This window comes from Nothobranchius furzeri, chromosome 4 (genome assembly GCF_043380555.1).
Source record: "Nothobranchius furzeri strain GRZ-AD chromosome 4, NfurGRZ-RIMD1, whole genome shotgun sequence".
Classification (NCBI taxonomy): Eukaryota; Metazoa; Chordata; class Actinopteri; order Cyprinodontiformes; family Nothobranchiidae; genus Nothobranchius; species Nothobranchius furzeri.
In genome coordinates, this window is record NC_091744.1 from 70,849,556 (window position 1) to 70,874,882 (window position 25,327).

The following is a 25,327-nucleotide window of genomic DNA, read 5'->3' on the forward strand; positions in this document are numbered from 1 at the left end:
ACAGCATGCCCTATAGGTTATAAATTGTAAGTCGCTTTGGATAAAAGCGTCTGCCAAATAAATAAACATAAACATAAACAAAGGGGACAGTACGACTGATCCATGTTAATTAAGGAAAGGACCAATGGGGCCATGTAGATTTTGGGCAAAAGCCTCCTTCCATCAGTGAAGATGAAATGTGGCTGGATCTTCCAGCATGAAAAGGATCCCTAACACACCGCCTGAGCAAAGAAATTGCTGAATTAAAAGCATTTCAAGGTTCTGGAGTGGCCTAGCCAGTCTCCAGGCCTCAATCCAACAGATAATCCGTGGAGGGAGTTGAAAGTCTGCGTTGCCCAGCGACAGCCCCAAAGCATCACAACTCCAGAGATCTGCAAGGAAGAATGGGCCAAAATACCAGCTAGTGTGTGCAAACCTGGTGAAGACAGGAAACATTTGACCGCCATCATTGCCAACCACGGTTACTTTACTAACTATTGAGGTGAACTTTTGTCCAAATATTTTTCTTCACCAAGTATAAAAAAAATCTTTCAATTCAATTTGATTTCCAGGATTTTTTTTTTTTACTTTCTGCCTCTCAGTTGAAGTGAATCGTGATGAAAATTACAGCAGTCCACTCATCTTTTCAAGGAGGGAGAACTTTCACAATTAGTGCAAATATTTTTTTGCCTAGCTGCATATGGATGACATTTAATAATTAAAAAAAGTGTGTAAATGAAACTAACTGAAGTCAAATCACCCTTAAGGGTTGTTTCATTTCCCTTTGGGATCCTTTTAGCAGAGAGTTTTAAGGTTAATGCTCCCCATACTATTGAAGCTGTTAAGCACTCAACACACACTTAATATGGATTAGATCATTTAAACCGTGACCATGTACGCCCCTCGTGGAGAATAAGTTATAAAAGGTTATTTTATATGCATAATTTAAGCAACGTCTTTCTAAAAGCACAAAACATTTAAACAGTAGGAGGGCTTTCTGTAATAAAAAGGCAAATGAAACGTAAATTATTTATTAAGCAACACATTTTTCTTTTCATACAAAACAATAGAATATATAAAGAAAATTCACTCTCATTCCTGGGAGTTTTACTATTGCTCCAAATTGCATTAGCTGAGGAAATGGCATGGTACAGAATTAAAAAATAATGAAGCAAACTTGACACACACGCACACACACTCTCACACACTCCCTTTGTCCTGTTCTGGCCTCATATACTATGTCGTAAAACAAATTAAAATACAGAACGACTAAAAGTGTCCTCATCTACGCCTGCGGGCTAAAGCTACAAACATAAATAACAAAAGCACGTTTGTTTGGCTTTTACATTACACAGCTTTAAGAGTCCATCCAGTGTCCACTTTTTTGATACTGAAGGTGAAAACACAAACAACAATGACGTCATGGGAAACAGTAAATAGAAAACAACATGTCGCTGTGGAGAAAGGAGCAAAAACAGACGAGGTGAGAACTCCCGTGTTTCGTGTACTCTTGCCTTCCATCGGAGCTCATTGGAAGCTTCTTGCGCCCGTTTAAAAGCGTGTAACGTGTCTTCTGGGTGTGGTGCTTCCTGCTGGGTGTGCTGCTGAGTGGGTGTTGAGTGCTTGCAGTCCGTCGCAGGGAGACGCAAAGTTGTGTGTGTGGGGGGTCTTTAGTCTGTAAAGTCTCTCCTCGCTGCAGGAAGGAACAGCTAAGTTGGGAAAGCCAAGAGGTCCATCTTGGTCAGATCACCACCGTGTACCACAGACAACACACACTCTTCATCTGTACACACACTCCTGACACCTCAGGCAGCTGGACCCAAACACCCCCAACTGCATTTTAGGTGGTTTGTGTCTCCCCATCAGCGTCCTGCTTCGTTCTACGCAGGTTGCTCTTCATCTTCACAAACTCAGGGGTGTTCTCCTGCTCTTCCTCAATTTTCTGCTGCTCCCGTTCCAGCTGAAATAAAACAAACATTAACTAATTTGAATTAGGGCCTATAATAAAAAACAAAAAACAAAACAGAACTTCTTTATACCTGCTCTAGTTTCTGTTGTCTTTTCATCAGCTCTATCTCCAAGTCGCTCCTCTTCTTGTGGGCCTCCTGCTCCTCCTTCTGAGCCTTGATGATTTGCTCCCTCTTTCTCTTCTCTAAAACCTTCTGGAGCTCAGGTTTGTTCTGAGGAGCCAGGCCTCTGTGCAAAAGGAGAAAAATTAACCAATCACAACTCGACATAAGAGGAAAGCTTAATGACACCCCCCCCCCCACCCCCCACCCCCGGAAGCCCAGGCTTACAAAACATCAGAAAACGCATCGAGAGGAGGATCGCCTTACGTGAACAACAGATGTTGACCGTGACCTCATTCTAGTCTGACATGCATGTCTGTGGTGGATGTTCTGGATTACATATTAATCCGTTTTTTAAGTTCTGATTTCTAGCCAATCAGAGATTATTCAATGGTTTTAAATCTGTAAATGTGTCAGTAGCCAAGAAAATGTGGGCTGCTTTCTTTCTGAACATTCTCAAGAACAAACTAGTGTAATGGTTACATCACTGCATCTGTTTAAGATTTGAGACATTTTGTACAATACAAGGCTGTTTCGCCAAGAGGAATAAAGTTACATAATCCTCCAAATTTCAAGAAACGCCAGGGGATGAGAGTGAGACTCGGGCGCTTGGAACAGAAAAGGACGGGTTGGGTGTAAGTAACAACAAACGCTAAATTGGAAAGGTTACATAATCAGAATGAAGCACAAGCTAATGTTTCTTAGGAACTGAGGTCAAAAGCCATTCTCTAATCATTATTTAGCCCCTTTTGTAGTTTTTTTGTGCATCTTTTGTTTCTACCTGCCAACAGTTCCTTTAATTAAATGCACAGTTAAATCCTGCAGATTACCTAACACAGCACAGAATGTTCCAAGATGCTGCGAGAGTTAATTTACAAGGCACTACTTCATGTAGAGTCACTGCTGCAGCTAAATGGCTTGTTTTTATGTCAGCGAGGGTTTTATAAAAGCACTTATAGCAGCAGGATGACAGAGAGTTTCTGACGAGGCTGTTTTCACTTAGGAAAAAAGAAACGCTAAAGGAAGGAAGGAGATGCTATAAAAGATGCTTAAACCACTCTTCTGTTCACAATGTTTACATAACCTTCCCACCAAAAGATGCTCATACAGACTGAGAGGACTGGTGTACCACACACACGAGTGCCTCCATCTCTTGGTGAGTTTCTGAGATTCCTTCACGTTCATGCTTTTAGTCTTTGTGTGTGTGTGTGTGTGTGTGTGTGTGTGTGTGTGTGTGTGTGTGTGTGTGTGTGTGTGTGTGTGTGTGTGTGTGTGTGTGTGTGTGTGTGTGGAGGATCCCTGTCGCCAAGGTAGCAAAAGCAGAGAAATGCCCTCAGCGAGAAACTGTTTTGTAATCTTGATTACATAACACTTTCCTCCCGTTTCATCCGTGCATCCATCCATCCGCCCACTAGACCCCTCCCGTCCCCTCGTCACGATCATCATCATGACTAATCCAATAACGCTGGCAGCACTTCATTACATCACCGCATGCTTAAAAAGGCAGATCAAAAACAATTTAATCACCTCCTAAAGCTCACAAGATTTGTGCAAAAGCTGCAACTTCAGCCCGTTTAGATGGTTAAAAGCTAGAAATCTGCAGAATTTGAAAAAAATAAAATAAATCTGATTTAATGGTTAATTTCTGATGACCTGTTTCCACATCCTGGTCTGCATCTCAGTCTTTGACCTGCTCAGAAACAGAGCATCTCCGCTGTGACAAAGCAGCTGTCAGCTTCGTGTGTATTTACGCAGCTATTTATAGCTCAGGCACAAAGCGGCCAGCGCCATTCGGTGAGAGAAAAAAAACAACATTTAGTGCTGAAAGGGCGATCACATGTGCGTGTTCACACTCGCCGATCACATGTGCGTGTTCACACTCGCGGATGCTCACACCATCACAAAGCTGCAGGAAACTCCTCGTATAGATGAAAACAGCAGGCAGGTGACCTCTTGCATCATCGTGTGTTGTTTATAAAACCAGTTTTGAACGAACACATGCACTTATGCTTTTATGCAATGAAGCAAATAAAGTATTTATGTCCTAAAGCTACATGATGCAGCTGGAGGTTAAAGGGTCAAATGCTGCAGAGGCATCAGTACAGTTTGTACAGATTGGAGATGACAAAGACAGCAGCAGCAGCAACGGTAACTGAATACAGTCTCCCTCTGCTTGGAAAGGTTTAATTAGATCAGATTGGATCTGTGTGTACGGGTTGTTTTATCCTTCAGTTACTCCGTTTTAAATAGTTTCTTCTAAACAGTTTTGTCTCAGAATTGTTGGACTACGTGGGTTTTATAGCTGAACAAGTAATCAAACACATTAAGAAGAAGAATTAACTGCCTATCTAACAGAAACGAAGATTTGCAATCCAAACGTTTTTATTTGGTTTATTGAACGTGTCCTTAACATCCGTAAAACATCTAATCTTTAAAACCCACCCAGAAATAACTGCAAAAGGAAATGGATAAGAAAATAGTCATTGAAGCAATTATTTAAAGGTGTGTGTGTGTGGGGAGGGGGGGGAGGGGGGGTTCGTTGTCTTATCTCCTGACCTCTTCTGGTTCATGGCAAGCTCTCGGTGCAAGTCCTGGTGGTTCCGGGAGTTCTTGACTGGATTGATCAGCTTCTTGGGTTTGATGAGCTCATCACAGTCTCCATCCAGGTAGTCTGGTTCTGCCATGACCCTCCGCCCTGGTGACAGCCCAAGACCAGGATCACACCGATCTGAATCACACAGAAAAAAAAAATCATGTCACTTTTTCTAAAGCAGCACTTTGGCATCAAAGTATAACTGGAATAATTAATTCAGTTTATTAAAATAATTTATTCAAAATTACTACAATTTGAAAGAATCAGCTTCAGATTTTGTTGGCTTGCAAACTCAAACAATGCATGTTTGATTTGAATTTTAATTAGCTTAATTTGTTATGGAAAATGAAGATATGCATATTTATTTTTAAATGCTGTATTAAAACAGATGGAACGCGTGCCGTCAACATCCAATCATGTTTAACAAATCAGCATCAGCAAACCATAACAAAAACATGTCTCTCAATCACAACATGAATGCGTGTTTGGAAAGACAAATGTTTGATTTCTTATAGAAATGCACATTCTTTGCAATTGCTTCTATAGTCATTTAGAGACTCTGTGCTGATGTTAGATCTTGTTCCAGACTATAAGTGGAACATTTCATTCTCCCGACCCGTCAAGGAATACCAAACATTTGCAAATAGTCAGAGGTGGATCAGGACAGAGCCATGTCACACTTTAATACCCTCCGACACAAGTTCTTATAAAAAACAAAAACAAAACAAAACAATGAACAACAGTTGATCCACCTTTTGCCTCAGCAGCTGACTAAATAATGCAAATTTATAACCCACATATGGACAGAGTGAGATGCAGACGAACCGTTTACATCGTGTGGACAAAAACATCTAAAAACACGATGCCACTGAGCCACGACTGGGATTTTCGTGACTGAAAGGTACAGTTAGCACATCAGTATATATTTAGCTTATTATGGAAGTTACAGCATGCCCTGAACTTACTCTGAACAGACTGTTCCCATTTCAGGATCATCCAAAAGCAAAGGAAATCCACACACCTAGCAATACTACAATGTAAGACTAGAATATATTTGGTTCCTTTAAAATAAATGTAAACATCCTGCGAAGCAGTTACTGTACATTAACAATAGTGACAAAGTCCCCTTTTAAAATAACTCACCCTGCAGATGAGGAAACACGGGGTATCTGAACATTGTTGTCATCCTGGATATTTTGATTAAAAATCTGCTCTCCAGGAAAAGCTTTAAAAAAAAACACGCTGTATGTTACAGAAGCTCACGCTGGAGAGATGCTTTGTTCTGCACCGCTGTCTGTGACTGATCTGCTTGGAGTTCAAACTCTGTTTTATAGCCTTGCTCTCCATCTCTCTCTCTCTATGACACACACACACCCCTCTCTCTGCACCCTCCCTCATCCATGCTGTCGCTCTCACTTCCAGAGAAACCTCTAGAAATTTATCACCATCAGTAAGGAAACAGCTTGTCCTGAAAGCCGTTGTTGCGGAAAGCAGAAAGTAATGCATAAACAATATTTTAGAAGCATAGTAACAAATAAAAATCCTCAAATATCTTAACTGTCAACATTTATATTCCCAAACAGAACATTCCCGTTGCCTACATGTGACTCTTGACTGATGAAAGGAATCAGGATCACTTGTACCAATAATGTATAGTGTGTGTGTGTGTGTGTGTGTGTGTGTGTGTGTGTGTGTGTGTGTGTGTGTGTGTGTGTGGATGATCCAAAATTCAAAACAAAGCCCACATCTTGGTGTAATGATAACACTTCACCACTAGATGTCGATGTTTTACAGAAACTAAATCACAGCTGAACAAAGGCAGACAGATGCCAATGACACTGGAAATCTACATATTTTAATCAGTTTTGGGTTAAAATGGTACTTTTCAGTGTACTTACAGTAAAACATTTCTAAGTATAACACTTTTAGGGAAGATTAATTCACCTAATTCTTAAAGTGGGACATTCCTCATCAAAAATACACCAGTGGCAGAGATTTGGCTCCATATCTGGTGAAATTATACAAACTTTTCTGAACACCCAAATAAACTAAATCACAACATTAACACAAACGGCTGACTTCATCTTTTGTAAAACTGTGTGTAAAAAAAAAAAAAAAAAAAAAAAAAAAAGCAAATTCTTCTGTATTTGTCTTTGATTTATGGGATTCATCCCATTTATTGCTTTATTAAGCAGACCTTAATCCAGCGTTCCTGCATTTTTGTACAAACACATTGTAGACAACAACAACCATTGCTGTATATTTTGAGGTCTTAAAAATACTGTAAATGTGAGATGGCGTCACTGTGCACAACGGTTTACGAGGGTCCGTGTGTGAACCCACAGGTGGTCTGTGCATCCCTGAGTGGGTCTTTTTAATGCAGGGGGAACTCAAAGACAGGCAGTGTTGTCGCGGTGTCCGTTAGTCTAACACATCTGCTCCTACTTCCTGTCTCCCAGGGGCACGGAGGAAGTAACATGCAGAGTTCAAAAGAGACCCTTAAAATTGCACGAAAGCTTAAAAGCCAGCCTCATAATTGGTAGTTTTAAATCTTTTAATTCATGTTTCCTTTGGTTTTCCTGTAAAAGCTATAACGAGTGTCACAGCCAAGGTGGCGTTTGAAGACAAGGGTCTCCTATTTTTCCACTTTAGTAGTCTAGTATTGTCAGTCTTTTTAGAAGAAATCAATGCATTTGAATCACAGCTTACTCCTCAAAGCAACAACTCTTAAAGTAATTAAGCGTGTGAATAAATGTTTCAGAAATGGGCACTGCATTTAGAAGATGCAAAACGCCTGAGCATCGAGGATTAAAATGAGATGGTTGTATATAAAAACAGTGGAAGCACATGGGGAAAAAAGCAGGTCAGAGCAGAGTCTCAGAAAGATGAGCTGAACACAGCATCCCTCAGTTTACGCCCGCTCCTCCCTTTAGTCCTCTTGACCCAAGTTCAGCTGAGACACTGAAACGCCAACAAACGGTTCTCACATTCTCGTGTTTCTCCTTTTACAATATAAAACAGAAAAGAACAAAGTAGTTCGGTTTAAAAAAGAAGAAGTAAATCGATAAATGTGTTTGCATTTGCGGTTGTGTGTTGGAAGTGGACGTGATGGTGGCAGGCAGCATTAGAGCCGATAGAATGAATGATCTTAGATGGGCTGAGTGCCTGCACCGTGCCAAGTGATTGCATCATTGTGGCTGGCGTTTCTGTATGAGAAAGCTTGAACAGTAACGTTCATTTATAATTCAGATTAATTTCCTAGTTTTCTCAGAATCCCTACAGAGATAATGGTGTGAGCTATTGGTGACACTCAGAGGCACAGTACCGATTCCTTTTGAAACAGGACAGTTCCACTAGCTCACCCCAGAGTTCAATATATAGTTTAAGTATTATGGCACTAAGGGGTGTGTGTTGATACGGGGGGAAGCCTTCCCAGTTCATACTGCAGGAACTAATCAACTAAGCCGGGCGTACACTGTGCGACTTTTTCACTTTTTTGAGCCGATTTTCCACTCGTGCGAGAATCCACGACATCGGGGCGAGTTTTGCGCCGAGCGGTCGTGTAGTGTACAGGGGGTTACGAGAGGCGATTAACACCACGTGACCAGCTACCGATCAGCAATCGTGAGCTCGAACGGACTTCTGGCGTGTTTAATATTTTGGTCGTCCCTCGTGAGGGTATCGCACTGTTGAAGCGGCGCTGCGAGCAGCTGCGACCCAAAAAGTATCAGAACCGCTCACGGCGCATGCGCAATCCTGCATCGACACCGCTCGCCCGCTATTTCCCTAATAACACACGCTGTTCGTTTTAATTTCTACACTTTTTTTTTACTCACAAAGATTGTCAAGAAAGCGTGTTTGTCGTGTTCATGTCAAATTAAACTGATCACAAAACACAGATTTACTTTTTCGTTTTCCTCATCCAACCCCCATAAATCCTTGTGTGTCCTCCTGCGGCACTCCCGAAGGACAGCAGGCAAAACCAGACAAAAAAGTCTGACGTGTTGAGTAAAAACTGCTATTTTTAGCATATTTTTAGGGCCGACGTGTTGCTACCAGACGTACAGTGTGAGCAGTCAGGTCGCATGCGAGAACTGGGTCGTACAGTGTGAGCACATGACTCGTGAGATCTGCCCTGCGAGGAAGTCGTACAGTTTGAGCTGAAGCTGAGTGCTACGAGTGAAAAAGTCGCACAGTGTACGCCCGGCTTAACACTGCAGATTGTGTTAGCGGCATTTGTCTTATATTTACACACCTGCGCACTAGCAGACTCTAACGACAAAAGTCTGATCTGTGGTGAACCTTTGCCTATTTTACAAAAGCTACAGCAAGACTACAACGTACAAGAAGATGACGGCCTTCACAAGGAGCAGACAGGAGGACCTTTGGAAAAATCTTTCCAACCAATACCAGAACTAATTATTTATCATAAACAAACTGACCGTTATAATGCAGGAGACAGTGTGCAGATAATTTTTTAAGTACCCGGGAATTGATAAGACAGAACCGACAATGCCCCCCCCCACCCCCCACCCCACCCCCACCAAAATCCCAAAAGCACCCAAGTAATTTTTTTTTAAGATTTAATCTTGGCAGGCCTGAGGCAAATCTTTAGCTCTTAATAGAAAGATGTCTTGTCACTTTTTTACCGCTCTTTGGTAAAAAGGTGATCCGTTAGGGAAGTTCCTGCTTTAAAAGCTTTTGAACAAACTACTGTCCCACAAAACAGAAGGTAACAAGTTTATTTTGTTTGCTGTATTTACATCTATAGTCCATATAAAACCAAAAAAAAAAAAATGTTTACATTAGTTGGAAGGCGCACCAAAAACGATGTGGCAGGAATTAGTTAATAAAACTCCATGTTTACCATGAAAGTTTAGTTCATATAAAGTTGCGAGTTTGGCAGCCTTCTTCACCATTTGAATGTACAAACGCATTTATGAGCAAATTTATGTGGATTAAAAGGCTTTTGTCCTGCTTTAACAGATTCTGCGGTGATGTAAAGAAAAGCGAATGAAAGAGGATGGAGGAGAGCCTAAAGGTAAACAACTCTGTGGGGAGACTCGGAACAACAAAGAGATTATAAACGTGGATTATTAGAAACTAGAAATAAATGGGATACACATTGATGTTTGGATCTCTGCCAGGATGGACATGTTGGGGGAGGAAGAAAAATGTAGAAAGAGGGAAAACTTAAATGGATCAGAACTTCCTGAGTGGATCTCATCCTGATGAGAATAGAGAAAGTGAAGGTAAAGAAAGGAGTTGCATTGACCTGCACATGATCGGGCTGGGACGACAGCTGTTAATGGCTGTGCAAATGACAGACCACGCCCAATCTATGATCTCTGATGATTCATTAATTGCTGGCTGGATCCAAGAAACAAAAGCAAAATATAAAACTTCATTGAAGCTTTCAGTCTCCATTAAACCCCTTCATCTATCAAATTTGTTTTTGCCGTTACATCACCTTCATAGGCTGACTTATTTTCCTTCTTCACAGCCTGATCCTATTGCACTCACAGATGGGAGGTCCAACCCTGTGGGGGAAACTGCGTCATCAATACCCCTAAAGCAACCCCCCACCCCATTCTTTCCTCACACATACTCCCCTCCCTCGCTGCGTGTAACAAGCTGGACGGATCCGGCTGTGCATCTCCAAGCCTTTCTGCTAATGAAGCGGCCACCGAGCCATCAATAGGGACGGCCCTAATTAAAACGCAGAGATGAATGGGCTTTTAATTGACAGCTCAGGACAGAAAGAGGAGAGAGCAGGGAGTGGGGGGTATGTATAAGATAGGGACAAAGACAAAAAAAGTGAAAGATTCTTCGATTTGAGGGTTGAGAAGCAACAATGAGGTCATTTCCAGAAACCCTCTCCTGACAAACATGCTCTTTTACGAGCTTGCCCTGTGAAAACTCCTAAAACTCCTAAATCATGGAGAGGAAGGTGATCACATCTTTATTCTTGCTCAAGTACAATTTTATGTACTTGAGCTCCAAAGTTATGTGGAATAAAATAAGATAAAAGTATAAAAGCAAACCAAAAAATGCTAAACTCATATTTGTGCAAAGTTCATGAATCTTTGAAAATAACAACAAACAGATGAGTTGCAAAAAATACGGGATACCAAGGCTTGCTTTTCTTGTATTTAGACCTCATTTAGTACTAACACTATGGTCGGTTAGAGAGTTGAAATGTGAATGGAAAATAAAGAAGACTATGTGGGGTAAAGATGTCTCCTCAAAACTGTGCTGGGAAGTTTGAGGGTTGAGATCTGTTTTGCATTTCCTGCCTTGCAGCAGTGAAGAAGAGGAGCAAGGGAATTCAGTGGGCCTCATCGTGTGCTGACCTCTGAAAGCGCCCGCCCTGCTCCCACAATGCAATGTCATCACTGGAGATGAAAGAGGTACGGGAATTTACAGTCTGGGTTTTAGGGTTCATAAAGCACAGATGAGCTAAGATGCTGCTCCACCCACACATGGCCTCATGAGGTTCAGACTCTGGGTTTACAGTGCATGTCTGCCTGCAGTTGCTTAAGTTACTGTCAATAACAAAACATAAGGCAGCCGTCATGACAACCAGCCACAATACCGGCCTACAGCAGATAGCATCAGTTATATTTACATCAGTTATATTTACATAAGCCTCAGAAATAATAGATTTCTCTCCCAAAAAACTGAGAGTAGCCCTTTAATAAATGTACTGGGTAGTTATTAGTTAGCCAGAATGTTTTAAACATACCTCGGTGTCAGAAATTATATTGAGTTGAACATAAATTTACATCTAATGTCAACTTATCCTCTAAAAAAAGCCACCATGCATTCAAGGGAACGGGCGTCTTTAGGACTAGCATACGATACGTCCATGCATGCAGTGACCTTCGCATAAGCATCAGGAACAATTACAGGAATTAATAGATGCAAGGCTCTTTTGTTCTTGGTTAAGGTCAGGTCATGTCTTATTTTAACACCAACCACGGTTCTGTTTTTCAGCTGAATCTAAACTTCCTATCTAGAAAAAGCTGATATGTAGTAGGGATGCACGATCAGGTTTGTTGCTGCCGATCACCGATATCAAAGAATGCTGATCACTGATACCGATCACCGATACCAATCACGTGGATTGGCCAGAAATTTTCTACAACATTATAATGAGTGCTACAAACTACATAATCTGGGAATAAAGGAAATGTAACCTAATCTAAAATGGTCTGTATTAGGGTTGTCACGGTGTGAAAATTTAACCTCACAGTTATTGTGACCAAAATTACCACGGTTTTCGGTATTATCGCGGTATTTTTTTTAAACGTGCTACATTTTCCACACAATTAAATAAACCCTGTATGTCAGGAAATATTGTCCTCAGTTTGTGTCTAAATTTTGCCTAAAATGTGTTATTTTGTAATTATGTTGTTTATTTGTTTACATTTTTCCCTTTAGTCTTTAAAATAACAATATTTGCCAATAACTTATTTTATGTCTGTTTGATGTCATCATTTAAAAAATATTAGATCAGATGATACTCAGTACTCAAGTAGCCTTCTAATCAGATACTTTTTTACCCTTATTTGAGTAATAAACCCTATATCAGGAAAATATCATCCTCGGTTTGTGTCCTTCCAGTGAGCTTTGCAGATTTGGGAAAATGTCATCAGGCAGTAATGATTGTTAAATTCATAATTATTCTTGGAGAGAGACCAACTCTTATCTGCCCCTGGGAGCCCCGTAATGCATAGCGTCATTTCAACATGGCGGTGTCCGTGACACGGTTTATATGCAGGTAGCGGCGCTGCGGCTGCTTTATATAGCGACTCGTTGCATTCTCCCTCAACCCAAATCCTCGGATCACGCATTTTAGCTAAAACGCTAACGTTAGCTTGCCTTGCGTTGACTGTAGAGTTGTGGGTGATGGTCACCCAGATGTGTCATGAGATTTGAAGCGTTGCTGCCTTTCACAGACACTTTTTCTGCACGTGCTGCAAACAGGATAGCCGTCTTCTATCAACTGTCCCTCGGCATTCTGCAAATATCCAAAAGATGCCCGTACTTCCGACTTTGTCTTCTTTGAGGGATAAAAAATGTCCTCCTGAGCGCTGCCGTCGCCTCCTTTGGCCATTATTTCAGCTTTAGCTTCAAGAAAGTTTTGGCTGTAAACAACAAAGCGCGCATGTGCCGCCGGCAACTTCAGCTGATGATACGGTGGCTGGTAAGGGTCATCGCGCCTACACCGCAGCCGCGGTAATCCACCAAGATAATATAGTCTTTTTAAAAACCAGACTGTTATTATTAATGTCAACTTTTTTTTTTACCGGGGTTTACCGCTACACCGGTTACCGTGACAACCCTACCTGATCGGTCTGCTTTGATCTATTTTGAAAACTCCGATCAAAACCGATAGGGGCGCTATCGGCCGATTGGGATCAAATGCCGATCCATCGGTGCAGCCCTAGTTTGTAGAGACGCACCAAAAAGGGGAAAAAAAGGTCAACTAATGATTTAAATTGGCCATCATTCAGTGTGACCTGCCAATCTGAAACTGAAAAGGCAGATTTTATTTTCTGTGAATCTTTCATTGCCAAGCAGCAAAAAAAGGAAATTATTCTAATTTGCATCAACACTGATATTTTTTCTTCAACAATCATTATTACAAGCTACTAAAGTTTCCTTTTAGAAGTCGTTTACTCTTAGTCGTGGATGTTTGAGATATATCAGAATCAGATAAAACAGGTATCAACAAATCAGAGCTGCACAAGAACCTGGCCAACAAAACCAGAATCCGTGCATCTCTAAAAATATGCTTTGCCGGGTTTCAGGCTTTTTTTGCTCTGATCTAAAATAAATTCCAAGTTTTGGCTATTCAGTCTTCATTCGTGCTGCTGCAGACCATATGCTGTCAACCTCAGCGTTACGGTTCATACACACGACTACTTACGTTTCCAGAGACGTTTACAGTTTCAGATAGTTGTAATAGCTTTTACAACGTGGAAATACAAGAGTTACTAAGAGGAGTGCACCTCTTCTCTTTGCAAGGTTAATGTTTCTGTACAGAATCACATGCTTTAAATGTCAGATAACAGGTCAAAAAAAGAACTATTAGAACTTCACTTCTCATTCTGTTTTTCCTACAAATTAGTTCTTGTTTTCTAAGTGAATCGTCCGTCCATTTTGATAAAGCAAGTACTTTTCAGATTTCTAATCTTTACATGAAACTGTACCATCCTGCTCCTGTACAACTACTTCAGAAGCTTTTGGTCTTGTCTGATTATAATGAGCTCCACCACAACCACATTAAGCTTTTAGTTTACTGTAGTAGCAGGAACCATCCAGACGGTTGCATCCTGATACGATCGCATGATGCAGCTTTTATCAAAATGAAACCACTGAAATTTACCCATTGTTCAGGCGTTTCCAACTTCCAATCACTTTTATAATGTTTATCAATAATCCCGTCCTTTTGAGTTGGAACGTGAACGGTTTGACAGTTGGGTGAAGTCGTGACTGTACAAGCCGGGGTCAGGCAGATTAGAGAGTGAATAGGATGGATTGACACCACTTTGAGTCGTGCAGCAGGAATGTGATGAACCAGCAGAGTGATTATCACTCTGGTAACAACAGCAAGCTCAGACAACCACATAGTCCTACCACTTTCAAACGTTGACATATTCAAAAAGAGGAAACATTTTAATGCACCCGAGGTTTAGTGGCTGAAGTTTAAAGCACTGACTCACATGTGCTCATGGTGAAGGGTTACGATTTGAGGTCACACCTGTCAATTAAATACAAAAAGATCTTTTATACCATTTCACAACTGGCCCTGACACATGTTCCCTTTATGTATATGCACGTATATTTAGACCTCATCAGAGCAGGTGGCATCGCACAGAAGTCTAAAACGCAACAACTGCACAAGAGCCAGACGTCCGTTTCTCTCTCTCACACACACACACACACACACACACACACACACACACACACACACACACACACACACACACACACACACACACACACACACACACACACACACACACACACACACACACACACACACACACACACACACACACACACACACACAAGTTCATTCATGTTTAATTCAGGTCTAATATTTGTCCTCCCAGTGGTGTAAAACCCACCGGTACAGAGTTGGGTTTATTCACACAGGAAAAGTCTTTGTTATGGCTGTGCTGTCTGTTCCAGTTCCAGATTCAAAGCTTTGTGCTTAACTGCTGTTTTTCTCCTCCTGGATCGGCGTCCCACCCCTCCTCGCCATCTACTGGCTGAGCCCAGCTGGGACCTCAAATCCTATTGGCTGCAGGGCACACCGAGGAGCATTTGGGAGGTTCTCCTTTGTTTACATGCCAGCAGAGAAAACCCCAATAACAACTGTTACCTTGAGCAACCAGACAATCTTCAGTAAACCAGACAGACACACAAAAATGTAAGCTGAGGGCGAGTGGACAGATACACACTCAGGCTATGGAAACAAACCAAATAAGAGGTTCTGATCTTTGATTCTGAGTTGTAGCAAGCTAGACACAAAGTATGAGAAGATTGTTGGATGAAAGAGATGGAAAACATGTGGTTTCAATGCCTGAAGAGACTTTCCACAGGTTTTAAAAATAAGTAGGGCTAGTTATCTGTGGCTGGCTGCAGGTTCCTGTTTGTTTCTGCAATTAGACAAAACCCTTCATCTTGATACAGTCTCACAAGCCTGTTAATCCAATATATGCTGCTGCTAGTCCCAATCTCCATTTACTTCAGCCTAACAAGCAGCAAGAAGGAAAACATGTAGAGTCTACTCTGCACTGGACATCGTGCACCTTCTATTCTCCACGGCTATGCAAACTGGCGAGCACCGTAATGGTGCTTTATTGTGATTGAAACTCGGACATGAAGGCCGGAAAATCAATAAAAATCTTAGGAAAGCTTTAGGTGCATGCGTGTGTGCATGCACTTGTCTCAGCTTGATTTTGGTATGCATTCAAGTATCTTCTCAGAAAGTTAATCAACATCAGGTTTTAAGTCCAACATAACACGCTGCTACATGCCTGTATTTTACATGAACTGCCTTACCCAACATTGTTTACACACCCAGACATGCACACACATACACACACACCCACACACACCATCTCTATATCGGTGTGTTTATCTCCTGGACTGAGACACACAATCTAAAACCATGACTACAAAACCGCACTACAGAGCAAACAGATCCTTTTGTCCTGATGGAGGATTCAGTGATTGCATCATTTGAGTTAGCACTGCATTACAGCATTTCATTCAACCAGCATACAGCATCAAGACGGACACATCCAACACACGTCTATGAAAAACTAGCAACAAAGTGCGTTTTCAATATGAACAAAAACTTTTAATCTTTTGAGATGCACCAATTCTGTGAGATACCTATACAAAATTCAGACTGTTAGTCACAAAAACTATATCCTGTGTTACCAGAATAAATCATTTTGAACCATTGGACGTGGAAGATTTGGCATGAGATTCAGACCATCTCATCTCAGAGCATCTCTACTTATCACGTTTGAAGAAAAGGAAGCAAAATTAATCACTGGATTCTGGAAAGTTGAGCAGATTTTTATCATTCAGCACACGATGGCTAAAAATTATCATCGGACTTGCTGCGTCATGTAGAACAGAATGTAGAAAACATTGTGTACTTCTTAAGAGTGACAAAACAGGAAAGAACAGCAACAACTTGGTGTCAACACATTGACAAGCATTGCATGTTAAAATTTGAAATACCTGAGGTTAGAATTTCCAGCAGAAAGGGGAACAATCAAAAGTGTCTCAGCAGAACCAAACTGGATAGGATGAAGGTGCTTTTGGTAATAAGTACCTCATGTAAAAGCTCACTGATGGGGTTGACTACAACAAGGTAGTCCTTCACAGCCCGGATGTAAAGAAAAAACTAAATATCCAGTTGCACTGCCTGACCCTTTAAACATTCATACAGTAACTTTGTGTTTCAAGCTGGGGGTCTCTGGGATCAGTGCAGTCTGCTGAGCTATGAAGATTTTGTGCTAGACGAACCAGTCAGACAACAACAGACAGAATTCCTGGACTTTTCCTGACCCAAACACCTTCATTTTCCTGAGGTCAGCTTGAATCCTTAAAGCTGTTACAGCAAATCTGCAAACAAGCTAGTTTGAATACAAACACGATCACGGAACACTCATCATTCCCCTCGGCTATCGTCCTTGGATTCACATCCGCCAAAATCGGAAACCCACATTGTCAGAGGATACGAAAGAGCGCTAAACACCAGTCGCCGTTTTCCACTTCCAAAGGTTTTTTCCCCCGTGACTTCAAATGGTGTTTTTATTTTTGGGACTCTGGCAGTTTGTCCTAAAGTTGAAGTGTTAAGAGCCGGCTGTTTCTCCTCCAATATTACTAAGCGGAGAACCTCTCACACCAGTGGAGTTCTTTTTCAAAATATGCGAGTGCGTAATGAATGGAGGATAAAGGGAGGTGCGGCAAAACCCACAATGAGATTTTCCAATAGATGCTTTCAGTCCAAAATGTGCTATTGCTGAGGTTTTTAGACAAACGGGAAGAACCACTTTATTAATTAATTATTTTAAGTTTTTTCTTAATGCATACCTTTAATCTCTGGAAATATTCATCAAAATGTTGTTGAAAATGAATCAAATGATGTCCAGTTGAAAATATTGGCGGTTTTATAACATATAACCACAAAATTGGGTCTAAAATACATAGGGCGTGGGTCTAGTGTATTTGGGGGGGATGTCATATTTCCTTCCGTCAATGCCTGTTAATTAGGGCTGGGGGTAAACGATTATTTTTAAAAGGATTATTCTGATGATTATTTTATCGAATAGTCGACTATTCTAATGACTATTTAGAAAATTAATCTAATGATTATTTTTCTATTGCACAATTAACAAAAACCAGAAAATCTCAAATAAATTCCTCAAAAAAATTTATAAATTCTTACTGTAAGAGAATAAACACTACAGGCCTTCCATTTTGTAAAACACTGCTTTTATTGTGTTGCGGTTGGTTATGTTCTGGTGACGTGTAGAACTTGGGAGTGCAGGCTGCTGCCTGAGAGGTGGTAGAAGATGGAGTGTCTCCATGCTGCTTTGTTTTGGTCACTTATGTGCGTGAGGCGAGTGGTCTTACGGGTTAAACCAAACTCAAGGTGATATTTTACACTAAACCGAAAACCCACAACACTCTAAATGTAATAAAAGGGAGATCTGCACCACAAAAAAGATGAACTCTAAACCAAAACGTAACAGCTTATCCCAACGCAAGAAGCTGTTAGCGAAGATGCTAACAGTAGCTTTACCAACGTTAAGTTCAAGTTACCAAGTTTAAATAAACCAAAAACACCCAGCAGCAAACAGACCAGCACGGAGGAGAGACTGCTGCCACCAAAACAGCTCTCCTCATGTCTGAAAGAAGCTCCTTAATGAAGGGAGAAGCGCTCCCGGTGATTTTCTACATCTGCGATAGGGACGAAGCAGCGCATCTGACCCCGGAAGTTGTTGTCCGTTGCCCGGAGACGAAGGCGGGCAAAACAGGAAAATAATCTAGTAGTGGACGGACGTTGTTCCGGGTCTTCGGTATTTGGCGGAGATGTTAGTGAAGGCGGAGAAGAGGGCGAACTAGAGGAAAAACAGGCAGATTCCACCTCTATTTACAAACTCCTGGGGATGCAACAAGTGGGCGCGGTGCGTCGACTTCCGGATCTGACGTCGACAAATCTTTAGAATCGAGCCGTCGACTTCGTCGAGGCTTCGCTACAGCCCTACTGTTAATGATGTTGCACTAGACGATTGGCTGGACGTATAGCTTACGGAAGTTACGTTACCACGTTCAAAAACATTTAGGCAGTAAGAAACATGAATTTAATAACAAAACTGTTCAGCTATTTTCAAAACCTATGTGAAAGAACAGAATAAAAAAAGTAATAAAATATATTTTGGCCAAGTGGTATTGCCGTAGAGCTGCACAGTGGTGCAATGGTTAGCACTGTTGCCTTGCAGCAAAAAGGTCCTGGGTTCACATCCCGGCCTAGGGTTTTTCTGCAAGGAGTTTGCATGAGTGGGTTCTGCCCGGGCACTCTGGTTTCTCCCCACAGTTCAAAATCATAGACTGTCAGGTTGATTGGTCTATCAAAATTATTCTTAGGTGTGAGAGTGTGTGTGCTTGGCTGTTTATTCTGTGTGTCTGTGTTGCCCTGTGATGGACTGGCAATTTGTCCAGGGTGTACCCCACCTGCTTGCCCGCTGACTGCTGGAGATAGGCACCAGCCCCCCGTGACCCTGCATGGACAAGCGGGTTCAGATAATGAATGGATAGTTTTGCCGTAGTATGATGATGTCATCGGCCGGTGACATCCCGAGCAGACCCGGGAACTACAGCACCAGAAAACTACAATTGGCATTGCATTCTCTTAATAGAATTAACTGAAGGCCCATCAAAGCCTGTGGAGTAAAGCCGAGGTTGCCTGCTTTCTGCTCCACCAGTAACATTTACCGTAATGTTTTCTTTAAACCAGCGACAGTCGCAGCGATATGGCGTAAATCTACCCTTAAATGTACGAACTGCCCCCTCGTGCCAAGAAACTACATACTGCCACTTTAAATCTCCACAATATATTTATAGCTATACTATGTTAGAACACTTTTAAAAAGGCAATAAATAAATGTTTTAAGCTAACTTGCTATTGCAGTTTTAACATGGACACATCTAAGAAATGCACCAGAACTACAAATGAACCCTTTCAATTATAAAATGGAAAATTTTCCATTTTGCTTACATATTTTAATTCCCTAACATACAGTAATGATGAAGCAGATAGAAGTTAAGCCAAAACAGCCCACTGCACAGGGGCAGCAGTATCAGGCCTTACTGGAAACACGGAGTAGCAGGCTTGGTAAAAGAAACAAGAGAAAGGAGAAGGAAGGAAGGGGTTCAAAGATCAGAAAACAGATGTAAATCGTTTAGCAAACTCCTCTTCAAATGACTAACACATGTGGGAGGATTTCCCCCTCCTCCCCACCCTACACACAAACTGCAACCATGATCTTGAAAGCTTTGCACCAACTCATTCATACCACCTGCTTATGCCACTTCACCTCACCTCAAGGTTGTTGAGCAGTACACTTAGCCATTTTTCAGTCCCCACCCTGCAGAATACACAAACCCTAGCTCCGGCTGAGGTTTCCTTCACCGTTTACTTTATGTTAAAGTTTGACAGAAAAAAATAAAGTGTATTGTAGAATGCATCTAATAACTTTTAGGACTCGCACAACTGTCCCACCTTTAAAAATAAAGACCCACATGACAGTTGTTCACACTGATGACAACACATGGGTGGTTTGTCAGCTGTTAGTGAGACCAGGGGCTCTGACACATAATCACCGGTGTGCTAGTCTGACTCACAATGAAAGCATTCAGAAAATATCCTTTTTTTTTAAATAGTTCCTGTCCTAAATAAGCCTGAATAATAGTTATTTGTTGGTTATTAGACACAAAAACAACTTTGAGGAGGACGAAGTTACGTAAACAAATAGAATTTGAAGGTGTGAAGCATAAACTAGGTCCAGTATTGATAAACAATAAGCGTATGCATCCTTCCAATAATCTGTTTCTAAACAATCAGATGCATAAATGACACCATCCCGCTTCAAGGAACTGCTGTCTGTACACGCAGCGTTTGCTCTTCCCTGTCCCGTCGCTGCAACACAATAGGAGACAATGAAGCAGGAGTTTCGTGTCTTTAAATCTTTTTCTCCCACTCCTCGGCTCTTCCCGACTCTCCAGGCGCCACATCAGTGTTCACCCCACAAACCTAATGGTTCTTATTCGTCTCTTCCGGACAGGCGGCTGAAACGTGCTGCTTTTGTTAGTAGAAACAACCCCTCATGAAAAACACACGTCACGCGCACGCACGCACAAACATGCACCTACCTTAAAGTAAAAGCCCGACGCGACTTCCCCAAACTCAACTTGGTTAATATTTAAAAAGACAAAAGTGCTTCGAGACACATCGGTGCGTCTCCAGACGACTTCTTCGACTCGAGGTGTGTCTCTTTTGGTTAACTGTTCTCTGTAGCTCGCGCGCGCACACGGACACTGTCAGGACCCACAGAAATTGTAAATTCAAAGTGGGAGGGAGCTGGAAAGTGACGTCAACGCGTGCCCCCGCCTCTATCCGCTCCTTTCTTTCATCTTCACGCCTGATGGGGAGACCCCACGAGCTCAGGGCGGGGCAGAGAAGGAGCGCGTGCACACACTGCGGAACACGCGCTCACAAATGACCATGCAAATGACCGATGGCATATAATTAAAACACTTCCCCCAAGCGTGTGCCTAGAGAAATATTAGAGGGGAAATGTATTTTATTTATTTCAACGGATTATGTGTATGGCTTAAACTGTTAACATTTTCTAAAATATGTAACGCAAAAGTGACGTAATAACGTTTAAAACACACACGCACGCTTACACATATTATACAAAATAAAAGTCTTATTTCTAAAGTATCCTTTATCTTATTTTCAATCTATTTGATTAGATTCATTCTGTTTTTTTAACAAGCAACAGTTAGAAAACTAAAAAAAAATGAACGCACCATTTTCTGAATTCAGTTGTGCACAACATAAAAAAACAGCCTCAGCTGAGATAGGCTACTTAATGATTCATATATAATATATGAGCATTTATAATTATTTAGTCCCACCTTGAGAAAATATAATAATCCAACTAAGTATAAAAAAGGTTTGATCTCATTCAGCGATCAATCTAATACATTCTTCCTTACTTAATTAGCCATAAATCTAAATATATACCATTATTTCCTTTTATCGAACAAAAACTAATGCCCTACACATCCATTTTCTTCTAAATTTCACCAACGTCAGTGCTGAAGTATGAGTTAGGGCCTCATGCTGCCATTCACCAATAGTTTATATGTTTAATTTAAATTAAACATGTTAGTATCATTGAGCCATGTTAGGGTTCTGAAATAAAACATGATTTTGTTGGATTGGGATTCTTAAATTGAATGATTTAATCACACTTTACTTCGATTTCAGCAGATTAGTCTTCTGGTTGTTGTTGCCACACACAGAATACCCCAAGTGTTCTGTGTGATAAAGAGTAATCTGCTTACCAATGAGGAGTCCGTGGATCTGCTTATCCACCACCCTTCTGTTAAATCGGCTCACTTCCCCCCTAGTTTTATTATGATCTGTCACATTGGATTGCTTTTCTTATTTCTGAGGCAAACTGTCGAGTGTTTCCCAGACATCCTTCTGGACTGGCTTTCTGTCTATTTCTGTTGAAAAGAAAAATCCTTATTTTTACGGGAAATTACACAAAACCAGCTTGAGTCTGTTTGAAATCGACACACGTGGGAGGAAGGAGGCTATAACAGATGCAAAGCATTCCAGTAAAACTTCTAGTTTTTTAGGAGAGGGGTGACTAGTGCTGAACCAAACAATAGGATGAGTCATAGTTCGTCACTCACACGTAGGATACTCCCAAAAGAGACCACTACTCTCAGACCTCCTCACACACAGGAAACAGATGTGCACAGAATGTTCATGCATGAGACTGTTAGGAGAGTAAATCATAAAAACAACATTCACTTGCTTGCATGCCTCTAAATGCTATTTCTACCTAATTTCTGTTTTATTTTTCTTTTGTGAAAAGAACAGTGATTTATTTTGTGTGTTTTTGGAACGTTGTGTGAACTTCACTGCTTAGACTTAGATCAAGACCACTCTTGTTTCTGCACATTTACAGCTACACAACAACAGAAACATTGAGTATGTTTACATGCAGCCGATATCCGGGTTATGATCGGGTTAAGGTCGGTATTCGGGTTTCTGAGTTGATCAGAATAACCCGTTTACAAGCATAAATAGAAAGAGTTACCTCTAACTTGCATAACCCGATTTAAATGCGGACGTTGGGGTAGCGTCAGGACGTATGGACTACGTCAAGACGCAATATGCGTCATTTCCGGTTCTTCTTGTTCCAGTATCTGTGAAAACAACAACATGTTTCCCAGTTCGGAAGAGATAGCGACCGCGTTTCTTTGCGCTTTAGTTTCTTCGTCACTCCAAAAGTGTGGTGCTGTGCCGCGACTCGCCATGTTGCTCCCAACTTGTTGTTTACTTCCGGTGTTCTGGCGCATACAAGACGTCTCGCTACTCAAAAGACCAAGATTCCTTGCGAACAGAGCATGCGCAGAACACACGCTTTGATGGGGATATCCCGATATGCGTTTCCACGACCAAACATTCGGGTTAGAAAAGGGTTACCCCAGGTGTAGTAATCGGGTTTTTGGTTATGAGCATATCCGGGTTTTTGGCGGTGTTTACAAGGACCTGCGGAACCGAGTTATTGTGAATATTCGGGTTTTAAAAGGGTTACTGGCTGCATGTAAACGCACTGACTGGCATATTCACAGCTAATAAATAGCTCAACAAATTACCAGGAATAACTTATTTGTCATGTTCTGTGTCCCTTTGTTCCCCAGCCCCTCCAATTCCCACTCCAGGTTTTCCTCTTGTGTCCCATTATTATCCCCAGCCCTCTGTAGACTTCCCTCAGGTCTCTTTCTAATAATTCCCCATTCCTAATCTTTATTTAGTCCTCCTTATCCATCTAGTTATTAGTTGTTTATCTTTGGCCCTCAGTCTTTAGGTTTAGTTTTGTGTTTTATAGTTTTAAGTTTGTCTGCCCTCCTCTGGTTCTGATCCCCATTTAGATAATTGTATTCACCTGCTTTCCCTCCAGCCCTCACTCCACACACCTGCTGCCGGTTTCCCTTATTGCTCCTCTTTGTTTATAAAAACCTTGTCTTGTCACTCTGTCTTGTCAGTCCATTGTCTATGTCAGCATTGTTTTGTCCCTCCGTACTAGTCTCTGGTTTCCTGCTCAGTGAGTGAACTTTTGTTAGTCCTGGTTAATTGGTTAGGTTTTTGCCTCCCTTTCTTTGGATTTTGATTATTTTCTAAAATAAAGGATTTTATGTTTTTTCAACCGCTCCTGCCTGTGTGTTCTGGATTTCTGCACCTCGGGTCCAAACCCCCCGTCCGCATCGTGACAGAATGGACCGACCACACCAGGACCCAGCAGAACCTCCGGCTTCACCAACATTCCAGATTATGTACACATATCATGGAGACCCGGACACCTGTTTGGATTTTATTAAGGACTGTGCTCACCACCTGGACATAACTGCTTCTGAATTCAAGAAAGTCTCCCGAGTCCCCAGTCTCCCGAGTCCCCAATCTTCCGAGTCCCCAATCTTCCGACCTCCCAGCTCCAGCCTCCTGGTTCCCCGTCGCCGGCCCCAAGACTTGCCCGGTCCCGCCTCCTGGTTCCCCGTTGCCGGCCCCCAAGATTTGCCCGGTCCCGCCTCCCGGTTCCCCGTCGCCGGCCCCCAAGACTTGCCCGGTTCCCTGTCGCCGCCCCCAAGACTTGCCCGGTCCCGCCTCCCGGTTCCCCGTCGCCGGCCCCCAAGACTTGCCCGGTTCCCTGTCGCCGGCCCCCAAGACTTGTCTGCTCCCGGCTCCTGACTCCCCGTCGCCGGCCTCCCAGAGTCCCGTGGTCCCTCCTCTCCTGCCCTGTGTTTTCTCGTGCCCTGTTTTGTCTTTGTCTTTTGTTTGTGGTTTTGTCTTGTTCTTGTTTTGTGCGTCTGGTATCCGCCCTTGAGGAGGGGGGGGGGGGGGGGGTACTGTCATGTTCTGTGTCCCTTTGTTCCCCAGCCCCTCCAGTTCCCACTCCAGGTTTTCCTCTTGTGTCCCATTATTATCCCCAGCCCTCTGTAGACTTCCCTCGGGTCTCTTTCTAATCATTCCCCATTCCTAATCTTTATTTAGTCCTCCTTATCCGTCTAGTTATTAGTTGTTTATCTTTGGCCCTCAGTCTTTAGGTTTAGTTTTGTGTTTTATAGTTTTAGGTTTATCTGCCCTCCTCTGGTTCTGATCCCCATTTAGATAATTGTATTCACCTGCTTTCCCTCCAGCCCTCACTCCACACACCTGCTGCCGGTTTCCCTAATTGCTCCTCTTTGTTTATAAAAACCTTGTCTTGTCACTCTGTCTTGTCGGTCCATTGTCTATGTCAGCGTTGTTTTGTCCCTCCGTACCAGTCTCTGCTCAGTGAGTGAAATTTTGTTAGTCCTGGTTAATTGGTTAGGTTTTTGCCTCCCTTCCTTTGGATTTTGATTAATTTCTAAAATAAAGGATTTTGTTTTTTCAACCGCTCCTGCCTGTGTGTTCTGGATTTCTGCACTTTGGGGCCAAACCCCCGTCCGCATAGTGACATTATTGAACTGCAGTTAAAAGTGCAGCCATTCAGATCTAAGGGTTAGTAAAGTTGAAAGTAAACAAGTTTTTTTAAACTGTCTTCTTGCATGATAATTAAAATAAATGCTCAGCTATTTTGAAGTGTGCATAAACTTCTAAATAGTTACTACTTTACCCAGGTATCTTCTGGAAGCGCCTCAGTTTGGAGAAATAAATAAAATACATTTTACATAACTCAAAAAAGGACTAATTTGACTGCAGCTCCAGTCTCCATGAAATAACAGTTCATGTAATGTTATACAAGCCTTTACACCGCAAAAAAAAAAAAAAAAAAAAAAAAAAAACTCAGCAGCGCAAAAT

The 25,327-nt window shown here is 41.8% G+C and overlaps 1 protein-coding gene and 1 long non-coding RNA gene across 3 annotated transcripts; one reads left to right on the forward strand and one right to left on the reverse strand.

The window, feature by feature from the left end:
- Nucleotides 1-996: 996 nt before the first annotated feature.
- On the reverse strand, nucleotides 997-20,794 carry fam107b (family with sequence similarity 107 member B). 2 transcript variants are annotated; one of them, XM_054733147.2, is made up of 4 exons: nucleotides 20,614-20,794; nucleotides 4,605-4,776; nucleotides 2,019-2,175; nucleotides 997-1,939 (listed from the first exon to the last, which is right to left on the reverse strand). In XM_054733147.2, exons 2-4 carry the CDS (start codon nucleotides 4,730-4,732, stop codon nucleotides 1,820-1,822), a joined length of 405 nt encoding a protein of 134 aa, XP_054589122.1. In that variant the 5' UTR covers nucleotides 4,733-4,776; nucleotides 20,614-20,794; the 3' UTR covers nucleotides 997-1,819. The 2 variants fall into 2 exon arrangements, with proteins under 2 accessions (XP_054589122.1, XP_015820110.1); XM_015964624.3 differs by lacking the exon at nucleotides 20,614-20,794 and adding an exon at nucleotides 5,785-6,294.
- LOC139069766 (uncharacterized) lies at nucleotides 2,272-11,950 on the forward strand. Its single transcript, XR_011520470.1, has 3 exons — nucleotides 2,272-3,204; nucleotides 9,628-9,682; nucleotides 10,945-11,950. It is a non-coding gene; the product is annotated as an uncharacterized lncRNA (long non-coding RNA).
- Nucleotides 20,795-25,327: the final 4,533 nt, after the last annotated feature.

Coding starts and splice junctions, on each gene's coding strand:
- fam107b (XM_015964624.3), bottom strand. CDS start 5,827: ATGACAACAATGTTCAGATACCCCGTGTTTCCTCATCTGCAGG. Junction 2,176..4,604: donor CTTGCCATGAACCAGAAGAG/GTCAGGAGATAA, acceptor CCTTTTGCACAG/AGGCCTGGCTCCTCAGAACA. Junction 1,940..2,018: donor GACAACAGAAACTAGAGCAG/GTATAAAGAAGT, acceptor GTTTTATTTCAG/CTGGAACGGGAGCAGCAGAA.